This window comes from Cariama cristata, unplaced genomic scaffold (assembly GCF_000690535.1).
Source record: "Cariama cristata isolate BGI_N322 unplaced genomic scaffold, ASM69053v1 scaffold16331, whole genome shotgun sequence".
NCBI classification, from domain to species: Eukaryota; Metazoa; Chordata; class Aves; order Cariamiformes; family Cariamidae; genus Cariama; species Cariama cristata.
In genome coordinates this window covers 26822-47863 of record NW_009597752.1, presented here as the reverse complement: position 1 = coordinate 47863, position 21042 = coordinate 26822, and the positions used below count along the sequence as shown (strand labels likewise).

Sequence of the window (21042 nt, the reverse complement as noted above, 5' to 3'; positions counted from 1 at the left end):
AGCGCAAGGATTTTTTTTTTTAATGTTAGCTAGCAGTTTTGATATTGTATGCCATAAATATTTTGAAATGCTATTTAGTGGCTAACATAGAATTAAACACATAAGATTTCAGGAAGTTTTTTTATTTCTTGCTACACCTTTGGCTTCTTAGACTTGTGCAGAATAAACTTAATATGAAAGAAACCATTCCTGTATCGGGATATGTAACAGAAACCCCTCCTGTATCATCTGTTTGCAGAAGTCACGAGGGAATTTCTTGGCAGACCTATGTTAGTATCTTTCGTGCTTTTTGGCCTCTGATTTGGCTGTTATATTTCGGACTGTTGGTGTTCCTTCTTCCCATACCACAGTCAGACCATTGACATGTCTCCCAAGTTCTCTAAAATTACTCTTTCTCCACGTCCCCCGCACCCCTGATTGTGAAAATCCTACTACTCACACAATGATATTATCTTAGGGTTTATAAATAGCTTTTTGGATTCTTATTTCTACTGCAGAGTGCCAAAAGCTCTCTTGTGCAAGAGATTTGTATGAATGGAGACACATGATCTGACTGTATCACACAGCTGTAGAGAAGAGAAAGAACAAGTAGTGAAGGAACAACAAATTGGTGGTGACCAAAGTGAACTTAGATATGGTTGATGATGCATTATTGTTCTTTAATAAATAATTTTCAGTTGTTAGCCAGCAAACCATCATGCTTTGTAGATTTGTTACCAGATGCCCAGCAGAAGCATGTGTTAAGGGGTTAAGAGGGAAGTAAATTGCCACTTTCTATATAAAATCTTTCCTGCAAGTCTTTTTAGTTTATTTTTATGGTAAGATGTGACTTGCACCCTACGGTAGCCTCTGGATGTACTACTTGTGAGTCTGGGCTCTTTTTTTTTTTTTGCTTGCTTGAAAATACATCCCGAGTTTTTGTCATTGAAACTACTTGTGTTTATTATATATCCTTCATGCCTCTGGTTTAAGCCCCCTGTTGAAAAAGACAGAGTAGGCAGTAGGCTGCAGCACTAGGCACTTGAAAAACCCTTTTCGAGTAAGTAACATTCTAGAGAATTTTCACTGAGAGTTTCTGGCAGCTTTATAAGCTGACAGGGTGGTGGTTAATTAGTATTTGTGATTTTGAAAATGCAGAACTTGTTTATTTGATAATTAGTCTTTACACAACGTGTGAAGATTATTTTTTTTTTTTTTCCTAGAATATGTACAGCACTTTGAACCAACGCATACCTTTGAAGTTGGTTAATTTTTCAAGAGGGAGATAGGAGGCTAGGTTTTACAACTTCTAGGCTTTGTTGTGATTTTTATACCACTCAGTGCAACTGTCAGATTTATGATTTGACACATTTGAATACAGTGGTATATTCTTTTAAATGTTTTCTGCATGTGTGTCCCACACAAATATTGATCAAGTGTGAAGGCTGACATTTTGACACTTTCTTCTAGTTCAAGAAGATAGTCATTAGGAAGAAAAGAAATGAGAACTCTGCTTCTTAGCTGCAAGCAAATGCTTAATGCTTTGATGGATTGTAACATGCAAGTTGATGTGAATGCAACATTTTAGTTGAATTGCCTAGGCCTGTTTTTCAAAGACTTGTATTTTTCTTAGAGCTCTCAGTTTTTACTTTTCTGGTGGTTGTTAATAAAATACCCCATGATTTTTTCATTTTAATGCATTGCCTAGTAGCATAGTAGCATTGTTTAACTCCCTGTGTTACCTGGGAAGAATTTGAAGTAAAAAAATATTACAGCAGAGACTGAGTTTTGGAGGCTTCTTGGGTTTTTTAGGGGTTTTGTTTATTGAGGAAGGCAAAATATTGCAACGTGATATATTTATAACAAATTTCTGGTTTTAATAAAAGAAAGTTTCAGTCTTTAACACATTGCAGTCTTAGTTATGGATTTCATTTATTTGTGCTCCCAAAGAGAAATGGAATCTGTTGGATCAGTAAAGTGTGTTACGGTTTTGTATGCAAGAAGTGTGGGGTCCAGCTGCTGGAATAGCACAGAAACTTTGTATGCTTTCCGGAAACTCTTTAGACATTCATGACATGACTGTAGACGTTAAGTAACTGTTAAAAAGTTGAATGTAGGAACTTGATAAATCCGTTGTACTAGGCAGTGCGTAGTGCACAAATGCCACCATATTTCTACTGAAGTTTTCCTTTTTAAAAAAAAAAAAGTCAGTTTAATGTAACTAGAAAGTAAAATCCAAAGCAGCAATACCTGATTGGTTACACTGAGCTTTCTGAGGGTTATGCATATACACTATGTTCATACTAATGATCTTTATAAATGTTTAATTTCTGAGCTAGCTGGGGTTATTATCCATTATTTTATGTTTATCCAGGACTGGAGCAGAAATGTAGCAAATCTTTTTCTCTTGTACTGTATTTCTTTGCCTAATAACATGCACACAATCTGGACACAAACAATAGAAGATCGAGGTGTCTAAGATAGGCCTGAAATGGATTTTAGATACCTGCATTCAAAGCTGTGATACTTAAGGTCCTCTGTTCAGCTACTGCCTCATTTTAGAGGTGGTTTAGCTTTGCTTGTTTTTAAGCTCTTTGTGCATCTAGAATTGTTGCTCTGTGTGTGCTGAGAAAAACCTCATCCTTCTTGCTGATTAAAACCTCAGCTTCCTGAAGAGTACTGAGGATTTTCACTCGTTCCATTTCAGTTCCTCCTCAAACTTAAAAGATCTAGTTGGCAGCAGTAGAGAGTGCAAACCAAACATCGTATCGACAGCATTCACATGGGAATAGGGTGTGTTGGGTTTTGGCTTCTGTTCTCAAGATTGTGAAGATTATGTCTTCTTTTTTTTTTTTTTTTTAAAAAAAAACTATTATTAGGTAATAATTGGATACAATTCAGAAGCAACTTTGGGGCTGTAGGAAAGTCCTGTCGTAGGTGTGTGCGCTTTGTGATGCCAGGTGTCTTTCATCTTTTTGTAGTTGTTAGCTTTCAGTGAAGGATTTAAGTGTTCCCTGCTTCTCAGTAATGCTTAGCTCTCACCTCTAAAGCACTCTGTTAAAGGAGGCATCAGTCACAGCTCTTCCCCACCATGCTTCAAAAATTGAAAGGGAACCTTGTCCAAAAGCGGGTAACTGTAGAAGGACTTTCAGTGAGGAATTTATGGCTCTAAAACGTAGGTGGATTGATCAATGTCTTGTGCTGGAGAAAGGTGCCTGAAGATTTAAGGATTTAAGACTCATTTCTCTCAGTATTGTTTCCCTTTCTGTTCAGCATGGTTATTCATCTGGGTCTTGTTCTGAGGTATCTAAATCTACTTTGTGCTGTCTGGAGGAGCTGGGGCCTCCGAGCAGTCGAGCTGGTGTCCTTAAACACTGTCCTTCCTGTCAGCTGGCTTGTGGCTCCTCCACACTAGTTTTGACTTAATGACTATGGACAATGGCTGTATTTGCAGCACACTAGGAGCGTATGAATTCAGTTACCACCCTTCATCGGCTAATGTGACTCACATTATCACCCAGCTGAGTCAGTTCTGATGGTATATCCAAACCTGGCACTAGCTGCACTCTGCAGCAGCTGTCTTAGTAGTATGTTACAAGACAGTGAAATGGATTCTGTTGTTATCAGCAGGTAACAGTTTCATGTAGTTTATGTTTTTGAAGCTTAGGGTTTTTTCATAGAGTCACATAACTAAAATATAAAAAGTCTTTATTTGGAGACTAAAATAGCATAGAGTTTTCAGTTTATCTCTCGGCATCAGTTTTTCTTTCATGTTACTTTCATGTTCCATGTCCTAGGCTTCAGGCGTTCTTTCTCTTTAAAACTGTGGTTAAATTGTCACTAGTAGTTATTTAGTGCAATCCTAAGTTAATTGGTACAATGGCTCTTTTTAACAGGGGTTCCAGTGTCCCTGAAAATGATCGACTGGCTTCAATAGCAGCTGAGTTGCAGTTCAGATCCCTTAGTCGTCACTCCAGTCCCACTGAAGAGAGAGAAGGTGATTGTCACAGTAACAGATTGTGACCTGGATGTGCAGATGATTTATGTCATTAACATATTTCTCTCCGTTCCCAGTTCTTACCCTTTCCAAAATTTTTTTTCACCTTTTCCCATCCAAAAATCTTGGATTTTTAACTTTTAGGCTTATATTGTCAGAGTACGTTCTTCTGTTTTCAGACATATCCACTATTGTCTTGCCTTTCATATTGTTTCTGAATTGTATCTGAAGAAATTTCCTGGTGTCTTACTAAGTTGCAATGTTCAAAATGAAATGAGTAATGTGATTGCTGAATTATATACCGAATTCAATAATAAATTTCTAAATGCTGTTAATGAGGTATGAATTGGATCCGTCAGGACAGTGAAGAGTTTTCTGTCCAGTTTTAACTACCACTACAGTATTGATCTGACAAATACTTGCTGATGCCTTGGAGAAGGGATAGGGTGTGTGGCTTGATGTTCTCTGATCAGGGCTGCTCCTTCAGGTTTCCCCAACCCCTGTCTATGTAGCATTTATTACAATAAATACCTTGAAACATTGTTAAGATAGCGTGTCCTGTGCAAATGAAAAGGAAGTACAAAATCCCAAGCCAATTACAATTGATATTGTGGTCATCCTGCAAAATTAAGTGGATTTTGGAGAAAGAAATGCCTTAAAATTTTGTACTAAGAGGTTTGGGGGATTTTTTTTTTTTTAAGCAGATGTTGAAAATACTTGTCTGCTTCATGCTTATTCCCTTTTTTAATGTATCTGTATGAATGGGAAACTGGCTTAGGTTGGAATGAATACAGGTCTTTTTCTAAGGAACCTTAGAAGATTGTTTTCTTACGGATTTGTTACATATTTGATTCCAAGTGCCCTGACTTGAAGTGCTTCCCTCAATTGTGGAAGGAATCTCTGTTCCTGTATAAATTAAATACTATTTCAGAATAGCTTTCATAATTTGTTTTCTAAAGAGAAGTAATTTTTTTTATTTCAAGAGCATACATTGTTACATGGTTGCCTCATGTACTTGTAGGGTATATTGGTCCTGATATGCAAGATCTCAGTTTCTGCTGAATATAGTAGCGTAATCCTTAATATGGGATAAAGCCACTTGTATGCTCACAGTATTATTTCTCTAGAACCATCGTATCCAAAAGGCGATTCGAGTGGCTCGTCCCGGCGGAGTTGGGAGCTCAGAACTTTAATCAACCAGACCAAAGGTAGGAGTTTAGGAGTCACTATAATGTAATGTCTGTTAAAACTAGTGCTGTAATAAAAGGTGGAATCTTAATACTGATTGTGAAGAAGTTTTCACAGCTTTGTACGTAGGAAGGGGGAAAAATAAATTGATTTTGAAGTAATTACACTTCGTAGAAGTTGTCTTTTCAGTTTCTAAAAGATACTAGCAGTGTTCTACAAAATGAGTACATTGATTACTGTAGGAATTGCAGAAGTTTGCTGTCCCTGTTCAGTGCCCAGTTAGGAATTGCATGACAGTAGGAAGCATTTCTTCACTTCCTAAGATCTCTCCCCAGCCTGGGATTTTCTTGCTCTGGGTGTCCTAACAGCATGTGATCCTACACTGTTTCCCAAAATCAAGGCTATTATGGGGCCCCTTCCTCTCTATCCTGCTGCTTATTTTCATGAAAATTAAAGTAACTTGATTACTTCTGAGACTCCTATACTGTACAGATAGATACGTGTCACTTGCTTGCATATATTCTGGCAGGGCGGAACCTCATGAAATACTAGAAAAAAGTTTTCACACAAAACCTAGTCTCTTGTCATGTGGCTCAAAACACAGGAAGAACAGCAAAATTTATTTCTGAAATCTAGGAGGTTTATTTTTTTTTCAGAACATAAACACTGAAGGAATTGAGTTTGTTTAAACTAGAAAAGAAGAATGAGGGAAAACTTGAAAATTTCTGGAAGACTGCTGCGATGGGAACTGGTTTTACTGTCCACGGTGAATAAGACAAAGATTTTTGGTTTAAAACTGCAGTGAGGCAGATTTAGTGTAGATGAGGCAGTATTAGTTACAGATGGGCAGTAGAGTATCAGTTGGGGAGTATCAGTGTCTCCATCTTTTGGAGGCTGTTAGAAACAGGTTATACGGTCTGTCAGTAGTGACAGATGTGTAATTTTTGTGCTTTACAAGGAGGGCATAAATTAATGCCACCCTGAGATTTCTTCCGGCCTTACTCACTAGGATTCTGTTTCATGATGAGACTTGAAAGCTGGAGTTATCCAATACCTCTAAATCTTGGATGCTCTGAGTTTTCCGAGAAGCCTCTCATCTCTGTAGAGCAAAACCTCACTTGTCCTTCTTTCCTTGGTGCTCTTACTAACCCTAACGTATTTCCACTATCTGTTGGTGGTTAGTTACCGGCCAAATGCAAACAAGTGTGTTGCATTTCATAAATTTGATTTCCTTGAGTCAAGTAAGAGATGATTAGAAAAGTACCGGTATTCTCATCTTTCTTACATTTCATATGTGATTCATAAGTGATAGTTTCATATGTGATTGCTGAAATGTTTCATTCTTTTCCTGCCTCTTAAATTAGACTCACAAAATAGTTGTCTTCTAACTCAGGTCACTTCACGTGATAGCAAAAGGTAACAAAATATAAACACAGCGGATATTTCTCAATCAAGGAAATTGTTCATCACTCTTTTTAGACACTGCTTCCAAGCAAGCACCGATTGAAGCTGTTCAAAAGTCCGTTCAGTTGTTTGAAGAAAGGAGATACAGAGAGATGAGGAGGAAGAACATCATTGGCCAAGTTTGTGACACACCGAAATCTTACGATAATGTCATGCACGTAGGTTTGAGAAAAGTGACTTTCAAGTGGCAGAGAGGAAATAAAATTGGTACGTTCATTATACCTTCATTTATCAGGCTGAAATACCAAGCTTAGTATGTGTGAAGGAAATCTTAAGACCATCTTTTGAAATCTTGGGTCTCCGCATAGGTAATATCTGCTTTACTGAAATCAGAATGTTAAAATACAGAATACTGTTGCAGCTAGGATTTCCTTTATGTAGAACTTCGGTGAAGTTTTCACTGGTCAAATAACAAGAAACAAAGGAGGAGAAGGATTTGGTTAGGACAGTTGCTTAGGGATGATCCTGTGATTCCTCCATGTGTTTAACTCTATAAAATGTTTGAGTTCTGCTTTTTGAAGAACCAGAAACGTGAATGGAAATGAGCACAAACTTTAGGCTTTGTTTAATTCACCAGTGGTGTTGTTGTTTCCTCTCTGGTTTGGGATTTGTGGGGAAAATACTCATATTCATGAGAAGTTTTCTTTCAGGTTAGCCCATTTATAAAATGTTGAGTTCGGGACTATGAATGTAGTATTGGCTGTTACAGGTTAAAAGCTACTTGAAATTTTAAGTGAAAATAAAGGTGAATAACTTTGACAAGCTCAGTTTTCAGTGATGTTTTCTTATTGCAGTTGAGGTACGTGTTGCTTATTGAATGTAGTGTAATAATTTTTATTTTAATTCTGCAGGTGAAGGCCAGTATGGGAAGGTTTATACCTGTATCAGCGTTGACACTGGAGAGCTGATGGCTATGAAGGAAGTGAGTACTCTGTATACATGGATCACTGCTGCCCTTGGGTTTTTTTTCCAAGCTGAATGTGCGTGACTTAGCAGGCATTAAGGATTTCTGAACACTGTTGTTAGCTAACTGGGAAAGGATGGGGGGACAAATTGTTTCTTTATGTAGCCATATCTACTATTATCACTTGTTCCTTCTTAAGTTGCTTAAGCTTTTTCTTTTCAGTTTACAATTTTCAATTTAAATGTATGTAAAATGGATAATGTTTTTCTTACTAATCTCATAGGGATGTTGTGACCTTAGTGAATGCTTGCTTAGTATGTGTGAATTCCCATTAAGAGATATTAAATGGTTTTGGAAAGAGTTTTCTGATTAGCGAAGACTGTACACAAACTTATATTTTACTTTACAGCACTTCATCTCACATTTTACTCGTTTTTTCTTCGTTTCTTAGAGAAAAAGATAGGAAGTGTCACATCAGATGTTTTTCAACTTCTCCTGTAGTTTAAGTGAGCTAGGCTGAGTCACAAAACTGTTGACTAACCTCGTGGGTACAGAAAATTTAATTTTCAGGATAGAAGTAGATAAAGCTGTGTAGGTGTAGAGATCCATTTTCCCTACCGCACTTTGTTTTGTAAAATATTTGTATTGTTTAGTTTTATTGCATTTCTGCATCATGAACAGCATCAACTGCTCACAACAGTGACCATGCCAGCCATTCGATGCTAGAACAGGTACATTTTGAGCCAGTTCTTACACACACACACAATACCTATGTGATCTCAAAGGTGTGGAAAAGCAAGACTTGGGCTTGTGCTTAACTTCTCGTACCATACTCATTCACTGAGTAACTAATACCAACACTTGAAATTTTGGTGGTGGTGGTTTGTTCTTCGCCCCGTCAGTAGCACACTCTGTTTCTGGAATTCAAAGTTGCTTTCTAGATGCAGGTGCTTTTTTATGGATTAGCATGTGTGTGCTTTTTAGCAGAGGTTCAAATAAGTTAAATGGACCTTGTTTGACAGACACTTCACTAATAGGCTAAATATACAGTATGCTGCCTCTTCCTGTAGTATTTTTAACTTCCAGAAATATTTCACCAAGAAACATTCGCCGCCTCCCCACTGTGGGCTTAAATGCAAACTGTTTGCAGCTTCCAAATAAAAGACTTTTCTGGATTTCATTAAGAGTACCTTGGGAGAAGATTGATTGATTGATTTTTAAAGTGGTTAAAAACACTGCATTTCCCCTGCCCCTGGAGATTTCTTCAGACTTTACTGTCTTAATCACGGTGTCATTAAAATCTACAAATTAGTGTGGACAAGCTTTACTACAAATACGTAGTATTGCAACTTTGAAGTCTTAGGAAATACATAAGATACTTGGATGTCATTTGTCACCTTTTTGTAATCTCCATGTATTTAATTTTACCACTGTTTGAGTACAAACTGTATCCCGGAATTGTTATACAGAGCAAAACAATCATAACATCCTAGCAACCAAAGGTAAAATATGTGTATGTATTTCTTTAGAAGTTTTCCTGCACTCAATTAATGAAGCTTCTGCTTTCTACCAGTATGGTAAAAGTAGCATCTTCCATAACTTGCTGTGCATTTTGCTTATCTTTGTGTGAACAGAAGCTTTAAATCAGTTTTTCAGAAGACTTGGTAATTTTTTTCTCTCTGAAAAATCCATCATGGCTTATTGTAGGAGAACTAATGAAAACCTGTTTCTTTCATCAAAACCTTTATGATTGTATTTGTTCCATGCCACACCTTTTCCTTGCAGCTGCCTCATTCTCAATGAAGAAACCCCTCAAAGAAATTCCTTAGAATCTCCGTTGATGAAGTACCTGGCAATTAGTCTTTCTTGAATGATAGCTCTCACTGATGTTACTTTCAGATTCTCTTATACTGTGTCTATCTACCACGGTTAAGCTAGAAGGCAAGCTCAGAAGAGATATATATGTGCACACATGTGTGTATTTATACATTTAAGTAACAGCATTTTGCTCTTACAAAGTTTATAAATCATCATATTTGTATGTAACTTTCCAAAAATAGTTTGGTGTTCTTTTTTGTTTAAGTTTGGGGATGGATGGGTGGTATTGGAAGGTTTTTGTGTGATGCTGTTTTAAAAAAAAAAAAACAAAAACAAAAACAAAACACACAAACAAAAAAAATCCCCAAATCAACAACCAAACCAAAAAGCTTTTTAGCTATTTTCTTGGTTTGTATTTGGGTTTAGGATGGGTTGTTTGGTTTTGGGTTTTTTCGGGGGGTAGTTTGGCTTTGGGGTTTTTTGGGGGCGGTGGGTTTTTTTGTTGTTGTTCCCGAGTAATTTGAAATAGTGGCAAAATAATGAAAAATCTTTCTTGCAGATAAGATTTCAACCTAATGATCACAAAACCATCAAAGAAACAGCTGATGAACTGAAGATTTTTGAAGGCATCAAACACCCTAATCTTGTTCGTTATTTTGGTGTGGAGCTCCATAGGGTAAGAAAACATATGTTATTGGGGCTTTTTTATAGGGCAGAGGGAAAATTTTAAGAAACTTTGAGTCATGGAGGTTTTACTTGAGAGCATTCTAGTTTAGCTTAATTGTCTGGATATCTCTTAATTGCAGTGTGCCTGTTGTTTTTTTTTTTTTTTCCTCTGAATGTTGAGGTCTCTGAAACATAGTTTGGAGAAGTTTTTTGGAACAGGTGCATAAACAGAGAAGGTTCACAATAAGCGAATAGAGCGAGTAATGCTGGAGCTATTCTATGCTGCTACTCTTGTTTGTTTTAACTGCTCTAAAAGCAAGCTATATCGTATAAGGTATGGTAACTTTTGCGTATAGATAAAAATTAGACAACCTAAACCCCTTCACTGTTAGCAGCGAAGATTGTACCGATATCTTGCTGATTCCTGGAAAAAATTTTGTGCTGACATTTAAATGTTGATGCCAGACAAGTGTCTTAAGGAAGCAGATCGTTTGGAATTCAGCTAGCATCTCTTCAGAAGGAAAAACTAGTTTTCTTGCTTAAGCAGCAGAACTAATGAAGCCTGGTTTTCTTACGGAGTTGGATTCCAGAGTTGCATGCTGAGACATCCTACTTTTCATTACTCTCTGCTTCCCTTGTGCCCTTCCCGCCTCCCCCTGTGAGTCTGGGGTCCTTCCCATATGTCTACCCAGTGAGGTGGACAGGGAACAGAATGCCTGGTGTCTAGCTGGAAAGTGGTGTGTGGTTTTGACTGATTTCCTCAATATGAATGGGTTGATTTGCTGACCCATTGCTGGTTTAGAAGAGGACAAAGGATGCTTTCTGTCTGCATTTCTTTACTTGAGGACACAACTTTGGGTGTCTCTGCCACTGGGTCATTGGTTTCTCAGGCTAGTTCTAAGAGCTTAGTGTCTTTGCCATCTCTTTGTATTAAGTCTGGCTGAAATTGGCTGTGCTTGGAGATGGAGAAAGGGAACAAGAACCTAACTTTTCCTTAAAGTGAGTTAGAGTTGGCATGCTTGTTCAAGCCACAGACGACAAAAAACTTGCCCTCCCCAAGAGATCAATACATGTTATTGCAGGAACTTGTGGACGTGGGGGGGGGGGGGGGGGACACCACACAAGCTCAAAACTTCATTTTACCTTTTTTCTAAATATGAAAAGGATCTTTTTGTATTTCTGTATAATATACCTACAAGACTTCCAAAGTGCTTTTTGGTTCATGCCAAAATAACATGTTTTATGCCACCAAGTAGTATCAGTTACATACAAATCATACAGATAGACATGTAGCAGAGATTTTCCATAGCTGTGCAATAGAATATATTAGGTTGAAGCATGCCCAAGAGAACAGAGTTCTGAAGAGATGATTTATTAGATATTCCATGGTAAGAGGTACTTCCATTAAAACATTACATGGTGCTTCCATTACTCTTCACAAACAATGAAGGATGGAAGGAAAACTTGATCCTAATTCAGTGTTTAAGAAAAAAAAAAAAAGAAAACCAATGAAATCCGGTTTGGTTCCCACAACAGGAAGAAATGTACATCTTCATGGAGTACTGTGATGAGGGCACTCTGGAGGAGGTATCAAAACTGGGCCTTCAGGAGCATGTCATTAGGCTCTACTCAAAGCAAATCACGATTGCTATCAATGTACTACATGAACATGGTATTGTTCATCGAGACATTAAAGGTAATGTTAACCATAAAAGGTAACGTTGTTGTTTCAGTGTTGTAGATGAGGGTGGGGGGAGTGATGGGGGACATATTTGCAGATTTAGCGCACGTTATCTCTCTAGCCATTAAGTGTATAAAGCCTTCTACTCATTTTTCAGTTTTCAAGTTATTGGCTAGTTACGTGTTCGTTTTTAAGTGCCGAACACAAAAAATGTTCACAGTTGGCAATGCAAACTCATAAATTCTGCCCAGGTTTTATATAGTTTCTGTGGAGGTTGTTAGGATTGTTGGGGATTCATCCAAACTCAAATTTTAGTCCTTTTATTTCTAGTACTAATATACTGAGTTATGTAATGCTGTTTTTCTTCTCATCTATGCAAGAAACCGTGGTGTTTTCTGGGAGCTGACAAGCATTGTACAGTGCTAGACTCATTTGTCAGAACTTTTCCTTGTGATTCCCGTTTTCCAGAAGAGTTTTAGGATTTCAGACAAATGGTTGGTTAAACATAGTAATAAAAGTCTTGTTAAATGATGGTAAAGGGATATGGTAAAATTACTTATCTAGTGGTTTTTTTGCCATACATTTATCTACTCATGCCTGGCTGTCAGCTTTTGCTTACAAAATGAGCAGACTGGAACTACAGTGACTGAAGGGGGGTTGGTTTTGGCATTTGCTTAAGAACACCCAGTGTCAGACCTCATTTCACGTTCATTTTTCTTTTCCTGCGCCTTCCAACAACATCCTCCATGCCTAGTTACCTTGTTTTTGTTAGTCTGGCATATTTTGCTCACCTATGGCAGAAACTTAGCAGAACGTAGGGGAAACGATGCACACAATATGCCCTGCGAATGCTCATTTTATGACAAGGCAGTGCAACCCAACGATGCTGGGTTTCTATGTCCCTCTTGCTCACAGGGTTTTGAATCACCGCAGCAGTGTAGGAGGTTCCCAGTTGCTCTTGGTCCTTTGGCCTCGTGCTTCTCATTTGGGAAAAGAACTATCTACGATCCAGAGGCCTCCCACCCAGGTAGGCCACTCTTGAGTCAGTTTTGGCTTTTTTTCCTAGAAAACACTTTCCCTCACTCCCATTCCCCAGCAATCTTGCCTTTTCTGGTTCTCCTTCCTCACCAAAGATTTCTCTCCAGTTGTGGATTTCCCTCCGTGCTTTTCACAGTGCCCTCCTTGCCCTTTACTTGATCATTCTGTATCCAGGTTCTGCTTAGCTGAATTACGCTTTCCCGGAAGCTCGTTGCGATCAAAATCTAAGGCTGGCTGACAGGGATTTCTTTGTGCTGCTCTATGTCGTTGCTGATTTCTGGATGTTTCCAAATAGGTCTTCCTCTCATCAGGGAAATGCAGTGAAGTAAGAAGAGCTGTTTAACAGAACTGTAATGCTGTGTTATCTGAGGGCGTTTCTGTTGCAACAGGTTCCTCGTACCAAATGTTGGGGTGTTCCTTGAGAATAACAGCAGCTATAAACAGAGGGTCACTGCAGACACATCTGTGTATAGACCTTGCCAAAACTTAATGACAGAATATGAAGACAGACCACAGAGAGTATTTATACAAAGGATGCCTGATACTACATTGGAAGTCTCTTGTTCTCTGTCTCCTTTTATGCTAACATTATGTTCCCAAGTTTCGAGACTAACAGCAGTAAAGAAAACTCTGGTTTTACTTTTAGCTCTTATGTACTTAGGTACTCTTATTTTTCTGATAGGGAAGAACGATAATACGACAATCAGACTGTTAAAACTACTTTCCTATGGAAATCTCGCTGTTGGATCACACTCTTGTGGCCAGTTTGTTGAACATCACTGTGGATCTGTTTGTTTCAGCAACAGAAAACCAATTCTTAAAGTAATTGTTTATACGTGTCCCACAGCTGCTATCTGCAAGTACCTTGTGCTCAAAACTGGAATTTTTTGTTTAGTAGTGTCCACTAGTGTCACCGCTGTCCTTCAGATGCTGTTATGGCATCCAGTTCTGTGAGTGTAAAAGACAAAGTAAGACGCAGCTGCCTTGAATCCTTTTTCAACCTGTGGTTGTGAGAGCAAACTGAGGGTAGTGTTGGCTGGTTGTTAACTTGGCTGTACTGGTTTTGATTAGTCTGCATCAGTGTGTAGTGTAGTTGGTCTAGAATGTAGCAGGTGATTAAGTCTTTTGGCATAGTTTTCTTTTTTTAATCTGTATCCTGGATATTGGATTTTGGCTAAGCCCAGATTCCTCAGTTATAACTACTTCACTTTTTGCGAGGAAGCTGTTCTGCTCAGTGATTGAGAATGACAGAATATTTAATGCTGAAGGGAGTCTCTGGGTATCTCTCTGGCTGAGCCCTCTGTTCAAAACAGGGCCAATCTCAGTATCAGATTGAATGTTGAATTAAATCAGACTGCTCAGGACCTTGTTCAGTTGAGTTACGAGTATCTCTGGGGATGGAGATTCCCATTTCTCTGTGCCCCTGTCCCAGTGACTGACCTACCCCCATTGTGAAAAACTTTTTCCTGATACCTCCCTGGAATTTGCAGAGGTTGCTATTTGTGGTCATTGCCCCATATCCTTTCACAGTGTGCCTTTGAGGAGAAAGTCTGTTTCCATCTTCTTGATATCTTCCCATTACACAGCTGAAAACAGCACACGCACTCCTCCCGTCTTCCCTTCTTCAAGCTAAACAAATCCATCTCTCAGCCTCTACTTGTACATGGTGTGCATCCACCCTCTGACCATCTTGATGCCCTTCTGCTGGGTTTGCTCCAGTATGTCAATGTCTGTCTTGTACTGGGAAGGCCAAAAACAAGACACAGTACTCCCAGGCATGGTCTTGCAAGTGCTGAATTGACAAGAATTAATCACTGAGGTCATGCTTGGTGCTTTCTCTCTGGGAGAGAAGGGCATGTTCCTGAAGAGTACTTGGATTGCATTTTCAGAATGAATACAGAAAATGAAGGGATTGTATCTGAAGCTTCAGTAAATCAGAGACCTGTGAAAGAGACACTCAAGGCCAGAAAGTCTTCGTCAAAGTGTTAACTCTTAACTTTGTTCGCTCTTAAAATTTGTGCTATTCCTGCTTTCATGTCTTTGTGATGAGCACAGGGGAGGGAAGGCTGTTCAACAGGAGGCTACAGGCACCTGTCACCTTTCTAAAGTAAAAGAGGATGCTAAGGCCGATTTTCGCATCAAAGGGTAGCATTTGGCCTGCTTGTTTCTTGAATGAATTTGGCTACTGTGCTGCTTAAGTACTGACTGAGGAATGTCTATGAGCTGCTCCTCGTTGTGGAATTATGCCACAGTCTTTGGTGAGGCTTTTGGTACTGCTCCTCAGACTCGGTATTTACACCAGCCCCTTGGGAATATCACGCTAGTGCAGTTTTCACTGTGCTTAATTACAGGGCTGACCTGGCACAGAGATCCAGGGTGTGAAACTTCAGTTTAAAGGCTTTGGGTCATAGCTATTGTTTTCTCTAGCAAGGGTACGGCTTTTGACATTTGCTCTTTGTTTGCAGTCTGCCCAGAAGATGTTGTGGTATAAATGGCAGTAGGGCTGTGCAGAACTGGGCTACCTCTTGCCTCTGCCAGGTACATCTGATGGAGATGCTTTGGATAGTGTATGTGTAGGAGGAGGGAAGGAACAGATGGGTGTGTTGTGCCTTTTTGCTGTTTTAGCCATGGCATCTGGTTTTATTTTCCTTACTAACCATGCAGATATAGTAGGAATTTTGTTACATTCCCAGTAACATTAACTGTCAAAGGTAAAAAGCATTAAGCACCCTCAAAGTACTGCCCTTGTGTCTCCCGTTCTCTTACCTAGGTCTTGCTGGATTCTGTGCAGGTTTCATCAAACAAAGAAATCCTTTTTAAAGACTGCTTGTGGAGTTTGGTCTTGGTCTCTGAAGCAGAGACCAAGCAGCTTACAAAGCAGAGGCTTCGGCAGACAATGCATCAGTGGAAGCCTTACTCAACTGACAGAAAATGTCAGCAACACGAGTCTTCAAGTGCTGTCCCTTTCTTCGTGGTGAAACTTTGGTTCGCTGCTTTGTTCCATTTGACAGTTCAAGGCGCTTTCAGGAGCTTTCACAGTCACATTTATGCTAAACTGTCATTACTTTTTTTTTCTCAAAGGGACAAACTTTAGTTTGAAAGGCCTTGCAAGTAGGTTCTGAACTATATTAAGCCAAACTATCACAGTAGCTTTAGATTCAGTCAGAAGAGAAATGGAGGTGATTGCACTTCAGCTCTGCCGTTTCCTCCTGCTGCAATAGTCAGAAACCACTTTGTAGCCTCCTTGAAATTTGCACGTTACTTTCTTGAGGAATGGGAACATAGATTTCCAAAACATCCTTGTAAAAGTGTTTGCTAGTGATGCCTGTTTTTCCTAAGCTCTTTGTGTCGGCTAAGTGCACCTACTTTCTATATGACAAGTAATTGCTTGAAAATGATTAGAAAAAGAAAAGCTGTGGGCAGTAGTTTGAAGGAAGAAGTTGCCGATGGAGTAACTGTCACTCTTCTAATGCATTTCCCATACTCAGTGTCCTATCGAGCTGCCTTCTTGTACTGCTTTGGTGTGTTTCTGGATTCCCTTTCATTCAAGGAGCTGAGGGATGGTCTACCCAGCTCGGTTACACGCACCTGTGACTGCAGGGCGACTCTGGGCATGTCTGACCCTCGGATGGCAAACTGCAGAATGCAGCCAAAGAATGCTGATTTGAGTAAGTGCAGGCACCTGAATGTCAGGAGTGGAGAACTTAGGGACACAATGTGCAGAAGAGTTGTATTCACTGAAAGTTAATTCTTCTTTCAGAACTTGTAAAAGGCTTACAGTAATTAAAAGTTGGAATTTTTGTTGATGATTTCACTCCCCCTTTTAGTGCAGCACCTCTTGGACTGAATAAATCTTGCTTTAGTTACCAAGCATTCCTATAGTAGTTAGAGAAGCCCTTTGAGAAATGGGCAGGGCTTTGGCATCCTTGACCTGCACTGCCTTTTTTTGACTTGAGCTTTTTGAGGAATCTTTTTATTTTCTATGAATATCTTGGGGATGCCCAGCCAAGCTAACCGGAAACATAACACAAGGGAGGCGCAACCAAGAATTCCTGCACTGACCTATGGTCAAGGCGGAACAAAAGTGAGAAACTTTTGAAGCCTGTATTCAGATGAGCTTTTTTTTTTTTTGAAAGAATCTGTGTGACATGGGAAAAGGCCATGTGTAACAAAGTTCCCAACACTTGCCTACTCCTAGAGTAGGCATACAGTTTTGGTCTGTGTATTACCATTCATCTTTCCTCAAGAGAGATCACAGCTGAAGCTGTATTTCTGCCAGGTGACTCTTGCAACCTGCTTGTGGTTTCATGGTGATACTTGCAGAATCCAGGATTTGGCCTGACATATGTATACTGAGCTCCTTCTGCTCTACCCGTTTTCTGTTGGCTGTCAACATGTTTTTTGGCAGGATGTTGAACGAAGAAAACCACTGGTTATGAAAACCACTTGGCTTATTTTGCAGTGTTGTGCAGAGCAAGTGACTTGAAGCCAACTGCAGATTCCCCTTGAAGATTTTCAGCTATGCTAGGGACGTTTTTTCTAGTGTAAGCTGGCAGTGTAACCAGCTGTTACAACGGTAGCCTTCCTCCAGAAATTCTTCTGGAAGTAGAGGACAATAGAAGTGGGCATTTGGTAGTACATGTAATAAAATGCTATAAGCTCCATTTTGGAAGTCAGCCGTGATGACACAGCTGTATATCATCTGTCTTGACTCAGCAGAACTGAAAAGATGGCTGGTGGGAGGGACGCAGCAATGGCCTTTGCCAGGAAACTGCTTAAGGACAGGGCTTTTTTTGCGGTGCAACGCTGACAAGGATAAGCACTGGAATTCATAAATTCCTGGAGGAGTAAGTTCTCATAACGAGCACGTGTGGAAAGCAGATGAGTTTGCCTGCCGTACCGCTTTGTGTTTTCAACACTTCTTGTTGTCAACTTCTAGTACGCTTAGTGTTAACACAAACCAACCAGAAATCCCAGTGGCTAATGGTAACGTCCCCTTTGGGGAACATCTCTAATGCTATTGTATTCCACACTTGATCCACAGGTAACGATCTAAGTGCGAATTCAGGTATTAGCTACTGTGGAACTTCCGAGAGTATTTTGAGAAGCCCTCATTCCTCAATTCAGCCCTAGTTTAACAAGTGTTACTGTTTTCTGTTGTGTTTCCTAGGAGCCAACATCTTTCTTACCTCATCTGGACTGATTAAACTAGGAGACTTTGGCTGCTCAGTGAAGCTGAAGAACAACACCCAGACAATGCCTGGAGAAGTGAACAGCACTTTGGGGACCGCAGGTAAGGAAGCGTGTGCTAGGCAGGTACTTGTCCGGTTACTGTAAAAGAAGATACCTCTGCCAAAAGTTCTGGCTGGAGTAAAATGATGTGTTACAGGGAAACTTGATTTTACCTTAGCTAGTTTGGTGTGCTTTACATCCAGAAGCCAAAACAATCAGTGAATGATGTAACTGGAGAGACAAAATTGTATTTTTCTGGTAACTATAAAGATGCTGGAGCTTGTGGTTTCTGGGGTTGTGTCTTTCTCTGCAGCCTTACTGAAACAGTACTGTTCTGACTGAACAGCTGCTTAATCTATTTTTTAAAAATGAAAAGAACTGAAAGCATGTACTGTACCAGCATTTTCACAATCACTTTTCAAACTGAAAGACAGGCGGCAAATGTGTCAAAGAACAAGATGCCAGCAAATGACAAACCTTAGCAAGAAAGGCAGAGTGGTAATTCATTACAGATGTATTAAAAAGCATTTGATTTGCCCAGTGAATCACTTAATGTATATTGTTGCTTCTGCTGTATGAACTGATGACATCATATGTGTTGTTTCAAAGCATACATGGCTCCAGAAGTCATTACTAGAGCTAAAGGAGAAGGGCACGGACGCGCAGCAGACATCTGGAGCCTGGGCTGTGTTGTTATAGAGATGGTCACCGGCAAGGTAGGGATGCTTCAGGTACTGAATGAGCAGAAACTGTTCTTAGCGGTTTCTCTGCAAATTCTGGTCTCACTCCCAGCAATTTGTCACACTGAAGTCTGCAAGTGCTGGGGTGGTTTTTAATTTCCCAGGGTACAGAAATATATGCTCTATTGGATAGCGAGTTACTCACTAAACGTTGCACTTAGCAATGCTGTTACCTGTTGCAGAGGCCTTGGCACGAATACGAGCACAACTTCCAGATCATGTATAAAGTGGGGATGGGTCACAAACCTCCTATTCCTGACAAAGTGAGCCCAGAAGGGAAAGACTTCCTTTGCCACTGCCTGGAAAGTGACCCAAAGATGAGGTGGACGGCCAGCCAGCTCCTCGATCATCCTTTTGTCAAGGTTAGTCTCGTGGGTTTGGCTACAAAGGCTGTAGATGGGCATCGGAAACAGCTTTTAGTTGGCTTCATTGTTTGCAGCTGTGCCGCTGGTATCAAGTTGCTGCTGTCCAGAAAACAAGGTTTGGCAACTTTTCAGAAGCACATGTGATGTTGCTAGCAAATATTTGACTAAAAGAACTTGGTGTGCACCATGCAGTGAACTTTCACTGCTGTTTTGAGATGCATTATCTTAACGTTAAAAAGACTTGTCAAGCTTCAGCTCCGTGGTAGTTAATTGGATCTGAAGGGCTCTGTGCCTAAAACTTCAGCGAGTACACACGCACAGGCTTCTCCAGGACAGAGATAAGGGTCCCCTCCATAAAAAGTGAAACAAGCACGTGCTGAGGAACTCTGCCATCCTTCAGTGCAAGGGTCTGCTTTAAGTTCATACGTAACGTTAAGTTCATATTGAATGTTTATCTGGCAGTTGGCATAATGATCTGCAGTTCTTGCATGAACTGTGGTTTGATTCTTTGCTCAAGAATAGGCAAATGTTCACAGCTACAAATGTAGGTGTATTAGTAACTACTTTTTTGAAGAAGTAGCAGCACAGTACGTTATTGAATTCAGTCCTGTTTTCCAGCATAAAGTTACTGAATACCACTGTGGCGTTCTGGTTCAGTAGCGGTGTGTTTGGGACCATCGGAGCCATCCCTCTCCTCGGTGGGACTGTAGCCAGATCCCCCCCATCACCGAGGTAGAACACTTCTTTAGGCACGGTGACAGTGGAAATGTCATTATTCACACAGAGACACTTGTAACTCATTACCTGCCTAACAGGGGAGAAAGAAAGAAACCTTAAAGGTGTTCAGTGAAGGTGCTGAAGAAATGGATCTGCTGTCACCACCTTCCTGCAGCAGGGAGACAACTGAATGAATTGCCTTTTCTCTCCTGCACAGGTTTGCACAGATGAAGAATGACATTATTCAATCTCTGGCCTTTTTTATTCTGGCAAGATCTCTTTTAATCACTACTGTATGTAATATTTACATAAAGACTGTGCTGAGAAACAGTATAGAAGTTGAACTTACGACTGCACAAGTGACGAGCGTCACTTTCTCTGCTGCTCCTGTATGTTGTACTTGGCACATGTTGCTCATGTGACAGTGTCTGCGAGTTGGAAGAAGCTGCATGTTTCAGTGAAAGTGCCATTACTACTGTATATGGACCATACCTTTTTTTGTTCTTTCTCCTGTTTCTCATTTGATTGAGAACTGTAATGTTAATATGTAGTATTTTTTGAACTCTTTAGGTTCAAAAAAATGCTGTAGTGTTATCAGGCGTTATGGACCTTGGTTTTTAATCTGTTTTTGTTGAGTGCACTGACTGTGAACTTTTACTGGGTTTTTTTGTTTATTTGTTTTTGGCAAGCTTCAGATTTGTTATGCACAAGGCTGATTAATGAAATTTTAAAAAAAAGTTGTTTTTTTTCTCAATAAATGGTTTATTTTAGGAGTTGTTGGTGAAGGGTTTTTCTTCTGAAAATAAGTATGTGGGGTTGTGTCACGTTTTAAACTCTTTTCCCAATACTTGTTTAAGACTGCTAAGCTAACCGAACTGGAATAACCTTTTCTTATATGGCAGTAGTCAATGGTTTGTCAAGCTCGAGGTGTGCAGTGTAAGATGCTTCTTACACAAGCGATAATAGAATTAAGGTCCCCCCTCATTCCTTGCTGAGGCGATAAGGTGCAGTGCAATTCCAGATGCTACCCATTATAGAAGGGATGGAGTCACGGCCTGAGATGATAACGTTCTTCTTGACTGCGAGTACTGCCAGCAGGGAGTGGGTGCGTGGCATTTCTGTGGCCGAGGGGAGAACAAAATTAATGTTTGGCAAAAACAAGAACACAAGAACTTACTGTTAGCTTTTTAAAACGGATATCTGATCCTGGACTTGGATTTGCCCACCACCCCCCAATTGTCATCTGTCTCGGA

The 21042-nt window shown here is 39.8% G+C and overlaps 1 protein-coding gene across 1 annotated transcript in view; it reads left to right on the top strand.

Moving 5' to 3' along the window:
• The window catches only part of MAP3K4 (mitogen-activated protein kinase kinase kinase 4), a gene marked incomplete at its 5' end in the record, with an annotated part of 54606 nt that extends 34044 nt beyond the window's left edge, over positions 1–20562 (top strand). The window contains 10 exons of the mRNA XM_009709041.1: positions 3876–3976; positions 5104–5184; positions 6644–6835; positions 7480–7550; positions 9910–10026; positions 11553–11712; positions 17906–18028; positions 18577–18683; positions 18890–19069; positions 20007–20562. Of these exons, the coding sequence (XP_009707343.1) occupies positions 3876–3976; positions 5104–5184; positions 6644–6835; positions 7480–7550; positions 9910–10026; positions 11553–11712; positions 17906–18028; positions 18577–18683; positions 18890–19069; positions 20007–20027 (1153 nt within the window). The remainder of the gene's footprint in view (positions 1–3875; positions 3977–5103; positions 5185–6643; positions 6836–7479; positions 7551–9909; positions 10027–11552; positions 11713–17905; positions 18029–18576; positions 18684–18889; positions 19070–20006) is intronic.
• Between the last annotated feature and the right edge of the window lie 480 nt (positions 20563–21042).